We start from the raw sequence: 19,677 nt of genomic DNA on the forward strand, positions 1-19,677 counted from the left end.
TTTTTTTTTTTTTTTTTTTTTTTTGTCCATATGGTGCAGAGATGAAACTTTTAACTCCTACAAAAATATAATAGTTGCAGATTGTCAACTGATTTTTTTTTTTCAATTCAACAACTTAATATGTGTTCAAAGTTCTAAATTATTAATGTATGCATCAATAACTTAATATAAAATTCACAAATGTCAAAGTCAAATAATAATTTATTTTGCAAATATCATTGAGCTTCGTATCTTGTAGATTTTTTTTTTTCCTATTTTGATGGAAATGATTTGAAGAAGATTTTAAATTAGTCTGTACGGTCTTTTTTGGGCTTTTACGAATTTTTTCTCAAAGTTTTAAACTCGTTTGATAGGAAGAAGTTTCCACGCCCTTATAAGAAATTTTTCGTTTCCCTCTCTAGTCGACGTGGGATCTCACAATTTTGTAACAGTCTAAGTCCACCGCTATCAGATATTGTCATCTTTGAGTTTGGACTTCCCCTCAAGGCTTTAAAACGCGTCTACTGCAAAGAGGGTCTAATCCAAATCCGACCAGTGTCTCGCACCATCCGACAACTAGCTCTAATACCAATACAAAAGTTATCAAAGCTAGTCACGGAACAGTGTGCTAACGAGAACGTTAGGCTCAAGGTGGATTGTGAGATCTCACATCGGTTGGAGAGGGAAACAAAGGATTTCTTACGAGAGCGTGGAAACTCGTTTAAAAAATTGTTTGACTTGCGCCTATAAATAATGCCTAAAGTAGACTGCAAATCAAACCAATCCCATAAGGCAGCCAACAAAAAAAGTCTCTTCCAATCTCATCCCACTTTCAAAAGCCATGTTAGCCATGATCCCTTCATCTTCTACAACTCATGGTGGGTGGATTCCAGGGAACCCTCAGTCTACAAACGGCCGCTCATCGGAGCTGTTCATTCAGTTCTCATCACCACGGCCATCTCATCATGTCAAGGTTGAGAGCTGTTCTCCACCATCAGCTGGCGACGGTCGTCATCGTGGTGGCGGTGGCTGTGGCGGCGATGATCCGGTCGCTGTAGCTAAGAAACTTAAACATAATGCTAGCGAACGCGATCGTCGGAAGAAGATGAACTCTCTCTATACTTCTCTTCGCTGCTTGCTTCCATCGACAAATAGAACGGTAAGTTTTGCTTCTTCGTTAGGCATGAATGTGTTAATATCTTTTTCAAATTTGGATATAAATTCTAATAGGATTGTGATATCCCACGTCGGTTAGAACGAAGCATTCTTTATAAGGGTGTGGAAACTTCTCTCTGTCAAATGCGTTTTAAAAACTTTGAGGGGGAGCGCGAAAAGGAAAACCCAAAGAGGACAATATCCGAAGAGGACAATATCTGTTAGCGGTGGGCTTGGGCTATTTCAAATGGTATCAGAGCCAGACACCGGGTAATGTGTCAATGAGGAGGTTGAGCCCCGAAGGGGGGTGGATACGAGGCGGTATGTCAGCAAGGACGTTGGGCCCCGAAAGGAGGTGGATTATGATATCCCACATCGGTTGAGGAGGAGAACGAAACATTCTTTATAAAGGTGTGGAAACCTCTCCCTAGCAAACTCGTTTTAAAAACTTTACGAGGAAGTCCGAAAGGGAAAACTCAAAGAGGACAATATCTACTGCGCGTGGGCTGTTACAAATGGTATTAGAGTCAAGCCTCCGGGCGATGTGCCAGTGATGAGGTTGAGCCTCAAAGGGGGCTGGACACGAGCGGTGTGCCATCAAGGATGTTGGACCCCAAAAGGTGGTGGATTAGGGAGTCCCACATCGATTGGAGAAAGGAACGAGTGTGAACGAGGGCACTAGGCCTCAAAAAGGGTGGATTATGATATCCCACATCAGTTGTGAGGAGAACTAAACATTATTTATAAGGGTGTGAAAATTTTTCCCTATCATGCGCGTTTTAAAAACCTTGAGGGGAAGCTCGAAAGAAAAAGTCATCCAAAAAAGACAATATTTACTAGCATTAGACTTAAACTGTTTACGGAGTGTTCATGAATTGGATTTAAACAGATTAGACCTAAAACTCGATCCAACCTGACCTTAAATTTTGATTATTTTTGACGGTCCAAAATTACTTCTGGCAGAAAACAATGAGTAATCCAGCCACAATATCAAGGGCTTTGAAATATATACCTGAGCTAAGACAGCATGTGGAGGAGCTAAGGAGAAGGAAGCAAGGGCTTGAGACAAAGATTAATGCCATAACTCATGACCAACAAAAGCAAGTCAGGAAAAACAAGGAGGCCCCATGGATGGGTTGTTCTTCATGTGCTGTGAATTGGCTAAGAGAAAATGAAGCATTGCTTCAACTAACTTCTAATGATACCTTCAAACTCAAATTTTCACAAATTCTCCATTCTCTAGACGAAGATGAACTTCTCGTTAAGACCGTTTCTACCTTCCAGTCGTTTGATGGGAGGCACTTCGTTACTCTGCTCGTTCAGGTATAATATAATATTTTTTCCATATAAATGTTTGTGGGTTGGATCTGGTCGGGTCGGATTATAATATTTTTTCAATCCAGTCTAATTGTTTAGGTTTCGAATTTGTGAGATCTCACGTCAGTAGGAGAGGGAAATAAAACATTCTTTGCATGGTGTGAAAACCTCTTCATAATAGATCCGTTTTAAAACATTGAAGGAAAGCCCTATTGTCGAGTTCTAAATAACTAAAAATATTTAAGAAAACGGAGATATTTTACTTGTTTATTTAAAGTTTTAAGCCTTAATGAAATATGCATCATATAATTTGATTTTATTTTATGTTTAATGCAGGCTAAGCCAAATACTCCCTCAAGAGTGCTGCAAGAGATTTTGAATAGAAAGTTCTAGCCATTGTAGGAAAAGAAAAGAGAGAATGGATATAATATTATATGCTTTATTATTAATATTATTATACCGTCTAATAAAAAGATTAGAGGCAAAGATGTTTTTAAAATTGTAATATGTAACATTAATTATATTTATCTCTAACATTAATTTGAAATAATTAATCAACCTAATGAATTAAGGATTCAAATGTGCATAGGGGTCGATGAAAAGCGATCTCGAGGATCGGGATTCTTAGTTTTCAAATCAACAAACGTCCAAAAAAAAAAAGTGGTGTTCTTGATAACATGACAATAAAACTATGTCGTACATGCGAAAATTATCTAGCATAACTTTATTTCATGGCCTCTTCAGCTAGTCTCGTCATTTGTACACGAAACTCTTGCTTTTATCTGAAAAAATGAAAGTGTGAGATCTCACATCGGTTGGTGAGAGAAATGGAACATTTTTTATAAGGATGTGAAAACTTGTTTTAAAAACATTGAGGGAGAAGCTCGGAAGGGAAAGCCCAAAGAAAACAATATCGGCTAGCGGTGAGATTGGGTAATTACAGAAAGACATAGGATGAGTATTTAAAAATATCTCGATGTTGAAATTGAAAAATACAATCACGTCCAATATAATTCATGACTAATGGAAACTTAAAATATGGACGAAGATTACTAAACCTAGCACAAGACTTGGTTTCTCTATCTGTTCTCGTAGCTCTAAAATACCTTGTCACATGTCATGTAATTCAAGGATCATTTGAAATAAAAAATGGTACAGCCAACATGGATGAGTAAAAAAATACTTAGTAAGTAGTCCACTTGTAAAATCATAATTACTTCAAAATAATATAACCGGATCTTGTTTACTTAAGACTCATTGGGCCTGTACATTCATTTATACATACAAGTCACTTAATACTCACTTGGCCTATACATTCATTAATACATGTCTTGAAACATAAACGTCACCTGTCTAGGCTTAATCGGTCTAAGTGTGCAACTAACTAGTTCCCTGTCTAACCAATATACATGTGGGTCAATCATAATAGACTCAAGTAGCCCAGTCATAGTAATTGGATAACATCATAAACATGAGAGGGGAGTGACCTCGTGCCTAAAAGCCAATCATAATAGACTCATCACTGCTAGAGGTTAGTTGGCAACCTGCTAAAGCCTCATCATATTAACCTAATAACATCTTAAACACGAGAGGAGTGACATATGGGAGTTAGTCATAATAGACTCCTTGTTGTTAGAGATTAGTTGACGATCCTCTAGAACCCTAAATATTGATGACTTCGTGGGTTGGTGAAGGAAACAAAATTAGCATGTAAATTAGCAGAATTTGACGTAAACCAAATTTACTGAAATGTCTCACATTGGTTGGGGAGGAGAACAAAACACTCTGAAATGTCTCACATTGGTTGGGGAGGAGAACAAAACACTTTTTATAAGGGTGTGGAAACATTTCCTTAGCAGACACGTTTTAAAGCCTTGAATGGAAGCCTGTACGGAAAAGTTCAAAGAGGACAATATCGGCTAGCGGTGGGCTTGGGTCGTTACAAATGGTATCAGAATCAGACACCGGACAATGTGCTAGCCTTCTCGCTCTTCCTGGAAGGGGGTAGAGACGAGGCTGTGTGTCAATAAGGACGCTGGCCCCAAAGGGGATGAATTTGGTGGGGTCCCACATCCATTGGAGAAAGGAATGAGTGCGAGAAAGAAATGAGTGCGAGTGAGGACGCTGGGCCCGAAAGTGGGTGGATTTAAAAAGAATAGAATAGAGAACGGAAAGGAAAACAAATATTAGTTTATATGTAATGGGGCAAGTTTGATGATGAGTATATATTAAACTAAAAGTGAAGAATATATTCTTTGGTTGTGTGCAGCGCCTGGGACAGCGTAAGCAAGGAGCGACGATGCGTGTGGAGCTGCCGGCGCCGGCCTGTGCATGTCATCCAATGGCACGAGGATCCTACGAAACCATCCCAATCTGCGCGTGGATAAGGCCCCTCTTCCACATGCTCATCTTTCCATGTAATATCAAAATAATAAACAAATACAAGTGTCAAAGTTGATTAGGTTAGTATAATAAAGATAACGAGTCGACTTGTACAACTTCTCCGATGGCTATTACCATATGTATGCTATTTGTTTAAGGTGTGTTGCCTGTCGCCGTATGTTGAATGTTTCGGTCATGTTTGTCTAAGACGTGTTGTCTATAACCGTATGCTCATTCCAAATCACTTTTACCTGCTTTCATGTTAAATAGACCTTTACTATTTCTTGTTGTGTCAATACAGTGGTGTATAACCTGTCACTAAAATCATGTCAATTACTTATTCGCTTTTAGCTTATAACATTGATTTCTTTCAAATTTTTTCAACGCATTTTGTCGCTCACGTTTTCTAAAATATTTCTTTCAAACGTGATCGAGGCTCGATCATACACTAAGGTTGTCTACAAAGTCAACTTCCATATAGTTAACTTGTTCGTTGAGTTAGAACAAGTGTCGCACAATTACTGTCTAGCTGCCACAAGAGTTCGATTGTGGCATTGCTAGTACTTGTAAAAACAATTTGTTCATGCATAGCTATTAATCTACGTTTTGTTTTCTTGCAACACCCAAGTCCGACATATATACAAGTTTCCTTATTTCTCTGTGACTGATGCTACTGGTCAAGACGAGGATGTCAACCTGAGACGTCTATTGTGTCCATCATGCATTTTTGTATCTCGTACTCGTTCCCTTCTTCGTAAACAACATAATACATATGTATTTGTAAACGTTTTACATTAGTTTAAATGTTCGGTGAATTGATTTTAAATCAAATAAAATTTTATTGCAATTGTCATTGTTTCATTCATACATATTTTCATTGCACAGTTTGTTAGTCTCGATCAAATTTTTAAAACCTCAAAATTCGAGTCGTGATTGTAGAATAATAATGAATAGATTTTACGAACACGTGGAGAATCGATTTTTTATAAAAGGGAAGAAAGACAAGGGCATCTCCATTTCACTTTATGCATCAACTTTCATACCATCATCATGTTGGTAGCTTCCTCTCCTTTGTTTTCTCCTCATCAATGGCCATTGGATGATCCCATCTCTTTCCATCACCAACACAACTATCACTTCTCCCTCTTTGAGCCTTCGGATCATTCATTTCACGTTCAATTCTCTCCACCGCCGTTGCAGCTACCCCATGTCGAGCTCGACAACTATCCGTCCATCGCTACCCCATTGCCAGATGGTGGCACCAAGGTCTCGAACGTGGCCAAGAAACTTAGCCATAATGCTAGTGAGCGTGATCGTCGGAAGAAGATCAACTCTCTCTACTCGTCTCTCCGCTCCCTTCTTCCCTCCACCGATCATATGGTATGACTTCTCTTAAGAGTATGGACTAAACATTATTAGTATTTCGTAAATTCAAACTTAGAGCATCCGTGGGTTGGGTTAGATCAGGTTGGAATTTTTAGAATTAACTTGTAAATTTTTTCAAACTAAACCGTCCTTATAAAATTATGAACCCAATCCAAAAGGATCATAAATTTTTGGGTTGAATTAGTTTGGATTGTTCGAACTCATTTATTTAATTTTTTTAATAAAAATAAAATGTTAGTTCCTAAAATATCTATTTATTTTTTAATTTTTTAATTTGGGAGAATAAATAATAAAAATAAATATATATATATATATATATATATCATGTATTTTTTAAAAAATAAATTCAGGTTGTATCGGTTCATCATGTTTGAACTCGTTATTAGATTTTTTTAGCGTGACTTTAAAAAATAGTATCTTGATCGTTGAATTATATATGCGCTCGTTCGGTAATTTACTGAATTTTGGTTAATGGTATTTTATTTTTCAAAAGAAATTGAGCAACCCGGCGACGATCTCGAGGATATTGAGCTACATACCGGAGCTACAGCAGCAGGTGGAGGGGCTGATGAGGAAGAAAGAAGAGCTCATGACAGCCATGGTTGGACAGGAAGTTGATAGTGACGAGGAGAAAAGGAAGAAATGTGCAGCTACAACAAGCTCCTCCTCAATCATTTCAGCAACTCGACTCGGTCGTCGGGAAATGGCGGTTCAGATATGCACCGATATCGACCGCGGGCACCGGAATTCCTTGTCGGAGCTTTTCGTTTGCTTGGAGGAAGATGGTCTTCTTCTTTGGAATGCTTCTTCTTTTGAGTCATTTGATGGGAAGGTTTTCCATAATCTGCATCTACAGGTAATAATAATATTATTATTATTCTAATTTAGCTTATTTAATTACAATTATTTCTTTTATAATATACGAGATGTACTAAAGGTGTTCGTAAATTAGATTAGATCGGATTGAGACATTTTTTAGATCCAATTCACTTGTTCGGGTTGAAATGTTTTTTTAACCCAAACAACTCTTGTTAAATAATAAATCTAACCGAGCTAAAATATTTTGAGTTGGATTGGTTCGAGTTATTCAGGTCATTTATTTAAAAATTTTATTTTTAATAAAAAATAAAATATTCTTTTCAAACATATAATTTAAGATTTGCGACATGGATTTCGAAAATAATATATATATATATATATAAAAGTAAAAATATATATTTTAAAATTAAAAATAAATTCGAGGAGAGTTCGTGTAACCATCTGAATATATTAAAGTTTTATTTATTTGAATCTGATCTAAGTTCATAATCCAACTAAAACTTATAAACTTTTACGGGTTGTGTTGGATTGATCGAGTTTTTCTGATTATCAAATTTTTTTTTAGCGTATGTAATTAATGTAAAGATTATATAAAATTAATGTAATTATGAAATTTTGATGTGACAGATGGAAAGCAGCTGTAGAATGGAGCCTGAAATGGTGAGTATTAAGATATTGGAGATGTTCCATGAGAGAGAGAGGGAATGAATGTGCACCACAAAATTAACTTATAATATTAATAATATTAAAAATTTTAATGGATGAAAAATATAGCATCGACACTCTGCTATCTGATACGGAATCCGTAAATGATATAATATCGATATGGGAAGGTTCAATGCTTTGATAGAAATTAGATGGATGGATGTTTAGAATGTCCTTTTATTATGAACTACACGCGGGGCCGTTCTTGATGGCATGATTGAGTGAGCTATGATGGCCGATGACATTTTGTGACTTGGGATGACGTCAAGAGATGTGGGTCATGTTAAATTGGGAACCTAGATGATGTTGAGTCAAGATCGAGTCGAATGACTTGATCTAATGTAGAGGCAAGTTGGGTGAGTCATAGAAGATTGAACAGGTATGCATAGGTGGTGTGTGTGTGCAAACAACTTTGGATTCTACACAAGTTATGTTCTGTGATGTCCACATTGGTTGGGGAGGAGAACAAACCACCATTTATAAGGGCATGGACACCTTCCCCTAGTAGACGCGTTTTAAAGCGTTGAGGGGAAGCCTGAAAGAGAAAGCCCAAAGAGAACAATATCTGCTAGCAGTTGATCTGGGTCGTTACAAATGGTATCAAAGCTAGACACCGGACGATGTGTCAACCTTCTCGCTGGTCCCTAAGGGGGTAGACACGAGATGGTGTGCCAGTAAGGATGCTGGCCCCAAAGGGGAATGGATTTGGGGGCGGCCCCACATCGATTGGAGGAAAGAAAGAGGGCCAGCGAGGACACTAGGCCCCGAAGGGGGTGGATTGTGATGTCTCATATTAGTTGAGGAGGAGAACAAACCACCGTATATAAGGATGTGGAAACCTTTCCTTAGCAGACGCATTTTGAAGCCTTGAGGGGAAGCCCAAAGAGGACAATATCTGCTAGCGGTAGATCTGGGTCGTTACATGTTCGGTGGGTGAAGATAAATCTCGTCTAGGGTCTGACATAGCCACAAAGCCAGGCGAAAAATAAATATGGGGCTTGGATCCCTTCATGACTGATTGTGAGCGGGTCAAGATCACGATGCCACACAATTGAAAATGTACGACTGTGACACTAAATACTAAAAGATCAGTTTAGTTAAAAGAAAATTTTAATAAATATGGGGCTTGAATCCCTTCATGACTGATTGTGAGCGGATCAAGATCATGATGCCACACAGTTGAGAATGTAGGACCGTGACATTAAATACTAAAAGATCAGTTTAGAATGTTTTTTTCAGTGCAATCCAACTCGTGTACGCTCCCGTTCTTTTTTTTTTTTTTGTTATTTTTTAGGACATATTTTTCTTTTATTCATAAAATATTTTTTATTTTTATTAATTAAAAGGTATATGGCTAAAACATTTTTTAAAAAAATTAATTTGATTACTTTATCATAAAAAATTGTGAACCAAAAATTCAAAATTCAATTCTTCCCTTGTCTAGGAATGGAAGAAAATGTGAGAAAATGAAATTCAAAACGGAAGGAAGCTGATGGTTTTAATTTGCATGGAGGACGTTTTGTTCTTTGCATTTCACGCTTTCTCTTCTGCTTAATCTTTATTCAAATCTCATATATATGAAAATCGTTATTTAGCCTCCAACCCTTCGCGCCAGATTGGGTGGGGGGCGATCCTTCGGGCTCTAAACACCTTCGCACTTTGTCATTCAATTAGATTAACCCATTCAATCTTTCGCTGTAAGTCTCTTTGGATCTGATCTAACCCTATTACTCTGTTTTTTTGTTGTTAATCTCTCTCCCATTGGCGTGTTTTTTATGTCCTCATCTTAAATTTCCTTTACTTTTGGAGATGGGTATCGATCTGTGCTGCTTAATTATGATTATTTTGTTCTTGGTGTTGTTGTATCGGAAGCTATTTTGAAAATTTTGCATCTAGATGTTGTTGATTTTGGTGAAGAAAGTACCTCTGATGAGTTTTGTGTTGTCGCTTGGTTGTCTTTTTAGTCGCATATAGATAGATATGGTGTTTTAAAGTTATGAAATGATATGGAATTTGTAGGGAGGAAAATTGGGATTGAATTGAGTTCTTGAAAGTGGGATTTCGAACTCAATTTTGAATCTCTGTAGAAGAGTTATAGTAGAAATGATAATTTGGTCCACAGATCTGCCGTTGGCCTTTCTCATCTGAGCTGAGATCCAATTGCTTTCCTCCTGATCCTATAGTTCCTTCTTTGATCTTCTGGCCATTCCTCTTCAGACACTGAATTTGCAATTACTTCACCGCCGATGAAACTAGAGCCTCTTCCTTAAGTGTGAGATCCCACATCGGTTGGAGAGGGGAACGAAACATTCCCTATAAGGGTGTGGAAACCTCTTCCTAGCAGATGCATTTTAAAAATCTTGAGGGGAAGCCAAGAAGGGAAAGCCTAAAAGGACAATATCTGCTAACGGTGGACTTGGGCTGTTACAAATGGTATTAGAGCCAAGCACCAAACGGTGTGCCACGAGGACGCTGGGCACCCAAGGGGGTGGATTGTGAGATCCCACATCGGTTGGAGAGAGGAACGAAGCATTCCCTAGCTGGAAACCTTTCTCTAGTAGACGCATTTTAAAAACCTTAAGGGAAAGCCCAAAAAGGACAGTATCTGCTAGCGGTGGGCTTGGGCAGTTACACTAGGTCTGTCTCTTCAAAGACAAGGGCTCACTCCCTCCCTATATCTTTCAGTCACGTTTCTGTTTGTAAGTTTTTCACTCATACCAAAACGCGGTAGGATATGCATAAGGTCCTTTTAACATCATTGGATCTTAGTGTAGGAACTACACAACACGTTAGGGCACAACACGTTAGGGCATGAGAGTAATGGATATAACGTGGGGAGTTAATCATAAGGCCCTTGTACTAGTTCCTTTTGGTTCGTTTTTTATGATTTTTGTCCGTCATTTCATTTGTAGGGTCTAATCTATCAATGACACATTCTTTTTGCAGAATATTTGTCTGGGACTGAGACAGGGAATGGTGTGGACGAAACTTTGTTGAATTCAATGGAGGCAGATGATTTGAAGAGTACCATGTTAACAATGAATCCTACAGTCATAGTTCCATCTCCTATTTTGTTATGGAGATCCAAGGTTTGGAGTTATTTTTCTAACAAAAAATGTACCACATTAAGCTCTTTCTGTTATGTTCTTCTAAGAATTTCTCCTTTTGAAAAGAACTTAGCTTCAGGTGCCATATTTAAAAAATGTATCCATCATGTCTTCATTATGATCATTGAAGCCGTGGGAACAACAAATTGGATTTTGAGAAATGGTTTCAACATTCAAGTCGTCCACGTTTAGAAAGTTACCCATATTTTCTTGCATTCTTCTTAATATATTCTATGCTTCATTTGGAAGTAGTGGCAAAGATAGAAATTTATGTTTCTCTATAAGTATCAGGACTTTGATTGCATAAATATATATATTGTCTGGGGATCTGCTCAATATCCCTGGGGAAGAAGCTATGAGTATCAGAACTTCGATTGCGGAAATATATATATATTTTGAAATAAATTCTTTTTTATTTAACATTTTAGAAGAAGAGAGAGAGTTTTTCAAAGAGATTGGAGGGAGGAAGAGAGGAGAGTTCAATGGACAGGAAGGAAAAGAGATAAGTAAGAGAGGACGAGGACACTTTGAAGAGAGAAACAAGTTATTGGAGACGGGGAAATTGTGCAAATTATCAATCGTTTGGTTTGAAACATCATGGATTTCCAAACTTCATATGGCACATTATTTTGTATGAATAATAATCCTTCATAATAAAAGGACTGCTAAAAAATGAGATCAAATTTTTTTTAAGAGTATAGTTTTGTGAATAAGGAATCTCTACTTCCTCTAAGAGAGTTTGTGAGATCCCACGCCGATTGGAGAGGATAACGAGTGCAGCGAGGACGCTGGGCTCCGAAGGGGGGTGAACTGTGAGATCTCACATCGGTTGAAGAGGGGAAAGAAATAATGTTTATAAGGGTGTGGAAACCTCTCCCTAGCAAACGCATTTTAAAAACTTTGAGGGGAAACCTGAAAGGGAAAGCCCAAAGAGGACAATATTTGCTAGCGGTGGGCTTGGACTGTTACAAATGGTATTAGAGCCAGACATCGGGCAGCGTGCTAGCGAGGACGCTGAGCCTCGAAGGGGGGTAGATTGTGAGATCCCACATTGATTGGATAGAGGAATGAGTGTCAATGAGGATGCTGGGCGCGGAAGGGGGTGGATTGTGAGATCCCACATTGTTTGGAGAGGGGAACCAATCATTCTTTATAAGGGCGTGGAAACATCTCCCTAATAGACGCATTTTATAAATTGTGGGGGAAGCTTGAAAGGGAAAACCCAAAGAGAACAATATCCGCTAGCAGTAGGCTTAGGCTATTACAGAGTTATGTTCTAAACCCCACCTCCACGAGCACTATAATATTAAAAATGGAATTAAATATTAGCAGAGTGTCTACATTTATCAAACTTAGGAATACATTAGATCAATAAGGACCAAAATTATATTTTCTCTTATTTTTTTTGACTCACATGTCGAAGTTTTAATGCTAACCTAGTAATGTGCCTTCCTTTATTTTCTTTTGTTGCTTTTAATTTATTTTCTTTCCCTTAGACTACTAATTACGATTAATGCCCAGGTTTTCTTGTTCATCTTCTGGGGTGTAGTTTGTTGCAAGGTTGGTTCTATTGGATCATTATGGTTTAATGGTTAACTGAGAACAGTAGTTTGTTGTAGATGAGTTGATCTGATTTGCTTGTCACCATGGTTTTGTTCAAATACAGATCGGCTGGGATTCTGTTATGAGAATGAGTGCAGATGTGCGCGACCTGTTTCTCTACGAGGCATTTTTGTATTATAATCCTCTTCTTCTGGTGGTGAGTGAATTTCTCCTCTATAAATGGCTCTTGAATATGTTTTTGACCATTATTATCAATACTTTTGTATGATTACTAATAGACTTTTTAGTTTTGGTACTGCAGACTATGATGGTTTGGCTGTGGGGAATTAACTTATGGTTCTTTTCCCAGTCTAATGTTAATTACGCAAAGATATTTGAACTCGATCAGAATCATCTTACTCACCATGAAATTTGGAAGGTAAAAAATCTTAGTCATGCACGTTCTTCGTCATTCAAAATCGTTCTCAAAGCTATTATTGTATATTTTTCCCTATTATGACCTGCTATTTATACTTTGTGTACTGTATCTGCTAACTCCATCTGTAATCGTGACTAAATTTCTTTTGTAGTGTGCAACATGGATGACTATTGTTGTCCCAACTAGCATGACAGCCTACCTTTATCTTTACTCTTGTGGAGAAGTATCACTAGCTGCATCACAACCAGTGTAATAGATACCCCTTTTTTTATTAGTATTTGATGAATATTTTTATGGCTAAATTATAGAAAACGTCGGTGAACTTTGTACTTTGTTTCAAAAATACCCCTAAACTTTCCAAAGTTTAAATGATACCCTTAATCTAAAAAAAAAAAGTTCCAAAATATGCTTACCAGTAATATTGGATGGGAAACGTTAGGATTAATACCATTAGTGTATGGGCGTAAACCATTAGTAACACATTTAAAAAATACCTCTGAACATCCAAAAGCTGCATTAATACCCATAACCCTTCTAAAAAAATTCTTTTACGGTTAATTTATGGATAGAAATTGTTTATCGACACCAAATCGCCCCCCTCTTCCATTCTCTCTCTCCTATGCTTCAATCTATAGCTTAACACTTCCCTGTTTTACCCTTTTTCCTCTCTTCTTCAATACCTTATTACTCCCCTTGAATTCCCCAATCTCTAAAATTACCCTTTCAATCAAGGTATATAGGTTTCAAGAAGAAAGGAGAATAATGAAAACACCCAGGGACCTATTGGGACTTAAATGTTTTAATAAGGTTGTACGGTAAGAATACTTTTGAACTTTTTTTGAAAGTCTATAGGTACTACTGAAACTTTTGAAGGTTGACGAGTATTTTTGAAACGAAGTACAAAGTTCTATAATTTAGCCTATTTTAATTTTTTTGGAAATGCAATTAAGTTCTTTTTTTGCTTTGAACTCGTTAGAATTGAAGGGACCTATTGGGACTTACATGTTTTAATAAGGTTGTACGGTAAGAATACTTTTGAACTTTTTTTGAAAGTCTATAGGTACTACTGAAACTTTTGAAGGTTGACGAGTACTGAAACTTTTGAAGGTTGACGAGTATTTTTGAAACGAAGTACAAAGTTCTATAATTTAGCCTATTTTAATTTTTTTGGAAATGCAATTAAGTTCTTTTTTTGCTTTGAACTCGTTAGAATTGGCCTTTTGCAAGTTCTGTTGTATGATGCTTGTTGATTGCCAAAGTTATACATAATTACCGTTTTATTTATCACTTTGACATGGTAAACATATTTACTTATTAGACATGCAAAACATGTTTACTTCGATATGATACTTGCTTTGATATGGCTTCATAGTGCTGCCACTTTTTTTCTCCGTAACCTGTGAAAAACTTTTAGTTTTTTCTTTTTTTTATCAGATGTGCATTACATAACTAATATGCCTGTTGCACGCAAGTTTGCATTATGTTAGCTCTCAATAATACTTCTTCATAGAATAAGGTATTAGCGCACTTTAGACGATGATCGTATTCCCATTACGATATGTAGATTTGAGCTGGCTATCTTTTTATGGTTACTTATCTGTAGACGAAATGACATTAAGTTTATTTACTTTTCGTGCAGGTTCTCTTATATCTCGCTGTTGTGATAATTTTGGTTTTCCCTTTCGAAATATTTTATTTGTCATCTCGATTTTTCTTACTAAGGACTCTTTGGCGAATAGTTGTACCACTGCAGGTAAGTTTTCTGGTCAAGTCTGTTAAAGTGTAAAATACGGATTACTTTTTTTTTTCCCTTCCTTTTCTAGCCTTGAAGTTGATGTTCAATGTTAGGAAAAGCTGACAATACACAACTTTTTAATGCAAATAAATGCATATAAAATATTCTTTGTGACTCAAAATGTTTGTGCCGTTGAAATGAATATACTTTCTTTATTTTAAGGTCGAGTGTCATATGTATTTTTGGCTAAAATAGTTCCACGATCTTAAAGCCCGAAAGGGAAAGCCCAAAGAGGACAATATCTACTAGCGGTGGGCTTCGACTGTTACACGTGAATTGTTGGAGTTAGGTTGCTATGGCTGGATGTTAATTTGTTAATGTTTTTCCAATGCAGGCAATTACATTTGCTGATTTTTTTATAGCTGATATTTTGACTTCAATGTCAAAGGTTTGTACCCTGCTGTTCTTCAGTAAAAAATTTCCAAAATCTGTTGTCTGCTTATAATAGTCGTAGTACCACAGGGCGGTTTTATACAAATGATTATGAGTGTTTTTCCATTTTCATGAATCATAGCTTAAGGTGTAAATGTCAAACATACATACTCGCCCTCGGGAATTCATGATCAGAAACTGTTTCCTGAATCATTTTTTAATACAAACATCTCATTGTGTTATAATGCTATTTTGGCTGCAGGTGTTTTCTGATTTGGAAAGATCAGTGTGTCGAATGATTCACCGACAGGTCGGTTTTCTTCTTTTGTCTTAGCCTTAATTATTTATGTGGATTACAACCGTCTTTTCCTTCGATCACGTTTAGCTTTCTTTTTTAAAATGTTGATAGCATTCCTACGTTTTTCAAACTGGTGGACGAAGGGGTTAAGAGATTATGCTATCATGTCTGCGAATAATGTCGATTCGAACTCATTTAGGTTGCCACCATTGCATGGTTTGAAGCTGATTCTGTCTGTGGAAGTCACTCTGTTGCAATCCCTGTGGTCCTTGTTTTGCCTTATCTTTTTCGTTTGTTCCAATGTCTTCGACAATTCAAGGATACAGGGGAAAAAGCAACCCTTTTGAATGGTGAGTTCTCATGATTATTTTTGCGTCTCTATAAAACTCGATGTTTGTCTTAATTATGTATTTCTAATATGTATATTTTGCAAGAGACGTTTATGGAAAATTCTTGTGAAGGGACCCCAATGAGAAGCCATACTCCGTAACCATATCACGAATCTTTATGTGTTTCTATTTACCTTGAAAGAATTCTTCGATCTTTTTCGTAACTAGAGGATCTTCGAAAGCAAACACTTTCATAGGATTGATCGGTTAGAATCATCCATGCTCGGGGCTTCTCTATGGTGTTCTCTTTCTAATATCTTCCTTAGATTTTCCTTACAAGATTTGTTTGAATTGCGTAGCATTTATATTTCCTTTTTAATTTTTTTCTCTGTTTTTCTTTCACTCGGGTTTCTGTCGTTTGAACATTAGTCTCTCTTCATTTCTTCGACAAACAGTTTCGTAATTTTTCTTCTCTCTCAAGAACTACAGAAGAGGACTAACTGCTCGTATCCATAAGATCTTTTTCTTTATGGAGAAATACATCATCTTTTTCTTTTTTATGTTGGTTGATATCCACAAGCGTTCAGACCAGCTTGTGCGCATGACGACTGTTCACGAACTAAGCGTTCTATAGTTATGCATTTGTAAAACTTATTCAGCCCGAAAAAGATTCTTTTTTCATAATCTCTCCAGTGCTCCAGTCTTGGTAGATGAAAGAAAGAATTTGATTTCCTTGAGCCCCTTGCCATCCCAAACTAGCTTCCGTGAATTTGTTGTTGTACTTACGCTTCAAATCTGTTACTTGTCATGCCATAGTGATTCTATCTGCTTATCATTGCAGCTTTAAAATACTCGACTGCAGTACCGGTTATTTGTCTATCCGCCCTTAAATATCATGTCTTCCCTGATAAATGGACCAACGTTTATCGACCTCTGTGGCTGCTATCGAGTGTTATGAACTCGTCATACTCATTTTACTGGGATGTGAAACGAGATTGGAACTTGAGGTATGCTAGTTACCCTGTGTTTTCTTTTCAGTTCTGTTTTTTTGTTCCCTCCTATAGTTGGGTTCCTGGTTGAAAATAAATATTTATATATGGTATTCATTTTCGTATCTTTTTGGTGAATTTTGGCCATTTTGTAATGCCGTTTTGACTTCGGGGTGAGGGTGGGTGGGTCAGGGGGACAGAGTGGAAGGGGGAACTTGGCATTATTATAATAATCCATGTTAAAAGAGAATGTAACGGTCCAAGCCCGCCGCTAGCAGATAATGTCCTCTATGGACTTTCTCTTTTGGGCTTCACTTCAAGTAGACCATGGCACGTGCATAGGCTAGAAGCATTTTTCATTTCCTAGACTTAGGTTAGAATAGATTGTTGTGCATGAAGTTTTTGAATTTATTTCATTAACATTTTCTATTTTCATTTATGATTTATGTTTTGAGCACGTAAGACTATGGCGGTGTTTTTAAGGATGAAGTATATTTATTCTGAAATTTATTATTTAAATGATGATGTTTTAAGAGTTATACTCCGCATAAGAGCTTAGGCTAAGATGATGGTAGCAAATTTAGGTAGCCGAAATCTAGGATCGTTACAGGGAACATTTATGAGGTTGTATGTGTTTGTACGGTTTACTTGTGCAAGTGTCTGGAGAAATTCTTAGCTGTAATGGTCCTGTGTTATGCTTACGTATGTTTATATCTCATGACAGCACTTTCACCCGGATTTTCAAGTTCAACCGACCGCACTTCTTATCGCATCTCCTATATGGGCAGAAATGGGTAATGTTCTTGATTCGAACACTTGAATTGTTTTCTTAAGTCAGCCATAATCATCAATCTACATGGTTTTCTAATAAGATTCAATCCTTGTTGATTTAACATGGGACTTACGGGCTGCGTAAACCCGAACTTGGGAACGGAATAGTTTCTTACTGCTGAGCTTTGTTAATGACCTTCCTTGTTGGCCACTTGGCTTAACCTGTTTCAAGCATCTGTACATCTTTTCTGTAACAGCCCGAGCCTACCGCTAGCTGATATTGTCCTCCCTAGACTTCCCCTCAAGGTTTCTTTCACCAATATAGTTTCTGTGAGATCCCACGTTGGTTGGGGAGGAGAACAAAATATTCTTTATAAGGGTGTGGAAACCTCTCTCTTGCAGACGCATTTTGAAAACGTTGAGGGGAAGCCCGAAACGAAAAACCCAAAGAAGATAATATCTGCTAGCGGTGGGCTTTGGCCATTACAAATGGTATTAAAGCCAGACACCGGACAATGTGTCAAAGAGGAGGCTAAGCCCCAACGGGAGGTGGACACAAGGCAGTGTGTTAGCAAGGACGCTGGACTCCGAAGGGGGGGTGGATTGGGGAGTCCCACACAGATTGGAGAAGGGAACGAGTGCCAGCAAAGACGCTGTACTTCGAAGGGGGGTGGATTGTGAGATCCCGCATTGGTTGGGGAGAAGAACGAAATATTTTTTATAAGGGTGTAGAAACCTCTCCCTAATAGACGCGTTTTAAAAACCTTGAGGGGAAGCCCGATAGGGTAAACCCAAAGAGAACAATATCTACTAGTGGTGGGCTTGAGCCGTTACAATTTCGTTCATAAATGCTTCATGCATTTCCTGAGATAACCAAGTTTTCGAGTTGTAATTCGAAAAACCACAAATAGATTACCCTCTCGACAGAAATATGATATCTATTTAGCTGGATTATATTGATTTATGATACTCAGGTTTATGTCTGGGTACTTGGAAGTAATCTGATATTGCGGTGTACATGGACTTATAAGTTATCTGCTCATCTTCGCCACAATTATCTTACGGTCTTTGCGATCACTGCGTTAGAGATCTTTCGACGTTTCCAGTGGATATTCTTCCGAGTTGAAAACGAGTGGAGCAAGATGAACATGAAGCCGAACGTACATATTTCAATGAGTACTCTCTCGACCGAAGAAGACAAGTTACTCAACTCTAGTAGCCATGATGTTTAGGAACTTCATTGATATTTGTTTTGAATAATTGTTTCATTAGTCTATGAGGAGAGGTCCTTTTCCTTCACAGATGGATTAACATTTTTGAGTTCTAAATGAACATTATGGAGCAAGAGCATGGTTAATTATCCTATGCTACATTATCGTCGGTATTGATAGTTGTCGTAATACAACTTTATCGTTCCCTTAATCAATCATCGAGGATTATCTTTAGTGTAAGTTTGAATATTTGGTTGACATATAGAAGGACCATTTCAAGTAATGACCTGAAGAGATTATATTCACTTTAACCGGGAAGGGGATTTCCTGTTTAGATGAAGAATTTGGGAGAGAGTGAGGAACATATTTTTTAAGTTAGATAAATAGGGTTGGAGACGAGCTTATATTCCTCGTCCCCGTCCCCTTTTGATGAAACAAGAATTCGTAAAATCAAAGAAATTAACACTTGTGCAAATTTGGATCGACCCAGAGATAAGTTGTAAAAGTTGTAATTTAATTACCACTATTGGAAATCTGGTTCTAAATTGATTCATTTTACAATCTAACTTGATCAAGATTAGGATTCAACGACACAAACACAATCTACCACTAGAATTGTATAAAAACTTCAAAACTTCATGCTTAAGAGAACGACCAAATGGGCCCGGGCCAAACTTTTGTGTAAGATCGATCCCACATCGGTTTAGAAGAAGAACGAAACATTTTTTAGAGTATAGAAACTTCTCCCTACTAGACGTGTTTTAAAAACCTTGAGAGAAATCCCGAAAAAGAAAACTCAAAGAGAACAATATCTAATAACAGTGGACTTGAACGGTTACATTTTGGGTCGACTCTACTAGAATTTAGCTAGGTGTAACTCCGTGTACTTCGGGTCGTGTGTTAGGCTTGTGATAGGCGTATTCGTTTTTAGGTTTTATTAGGATATTATATCTTAAAATCGTATTGCCCAACACATACATAATATGGTTATATGTGCATATGAAGACACCATTTCTTAAACACGAAGTTACCAATTTCCAACACATTGGTTTTGTCTTTTGTTCTGTCATCTTTTATCTTT

General features: G+C 37.3%; 3 protein-coding genes across 4 annotated transcripts; all 3 read left to right on the forward strand.

Moving 5' to 3' along the window:
* The first annotated feature begins 778 nt into the window (after positions 1-778).
* Positions 779-2,872, forward strand: LOC111432509 (transcription factor bHLH101-like). Its single transcript, XM_023069426.1, has 3 exons — positions 779-1,138; positions 2,098-2,457; positions 2,788-2,872. The coding sequence occupies exons 1-3, from the start codon at positions 821-823 to the stop codon at positions 2,842-2,844; spliced, it is 735 nt and encodes a 244-aa protein (XP_022925194.1). The 5' UTR covers positions 779-820; the 3' UTR covers positions 2,845-2,872.
* A 3,001-nt stretch (positions 2,873-5,873) lies between these two features.
* On the forward strand, positions 5,874-7,747 carry LOC111432507 (transcription factor ORG2-like). Its single transcript, XM_023069425.1, has 3 exons — positions 5,874-6,213; positions 6,713-7,075; positions 7,666-7,747. Exons 1-3 carry the CDS (start codon positions 5,884-5,886, stop codon positions 7,744-7,746), a joined length of 774 nt encoding a protein of 257 aa, XP_022925193.1. The 5' UTR covers positions 5,874-5,883; the 3' UTR covers position 7,747.
* Positions 7,748-9,205: 1,458 nt separating this feature from the next.
* On the forward strand, positions 9,206-18,787 carry LOC111432505 (SPX and EXS domain-containing protein 1-like). Of its 2 annotated transcripts, XM_023069422.1 has the most exons (13): positions 9,206-9,440; positions 10,690-10,832; positions 12,372-12,410; positions 12,517-12,609; positions 12,715-12,831; positions 12,983-13,078; positions 14,471-14,584; positions 14,961-15,014; positions 15,261-15,308; positions 15,496-15,646; positions 16,467-16,632; positions 17,339-17,408; positions 18,360-18,787. In XM_023069422.1, exons 2-13 carry the CDS (start codon positions 10,746-10,748, stop codon positions 18,615-18,617), a joined length of 1,293 nt encoding a protein of 430 aa, XP_022925190.1. In that variant the 5' UTR covers positions 9,206-9,440; positions 10,690-10,745; the 3' UTR covers positions 18,618-18,787. The 2 variants fall into 2 exon arrangements, with proteins under 2 accessions (XP_022925190.1, XP_022925191.1); XM_023069423.1 differs by lacking the exons at positions 9,206-9,440; positions 10,690-10,832; positions 12,372-12,410 and having other exon boundaries at positions 12,701-12,831.
* The last annotated feature ends 890 nt before the right edge of the window (positions 18,788-19,677 follow it).

This window comes from Cucurbita moschata, unplaced genomic scaffold, assembly GCF_002738365.1.
Source record: "Cucurbita moschata cultivar Rifu unplaced genomic scaffold, Cmos_1.0 Cmo_Scf00038, whole genome shotgun sequence".
Classification (NCBI taxonomy): Eukaryota; Viridiplantae; Streptophyta; class Magnoliopsida; order Cucurbitales; family Cucurbitaceae; genus Cucurbita; species Cucurbita moschata.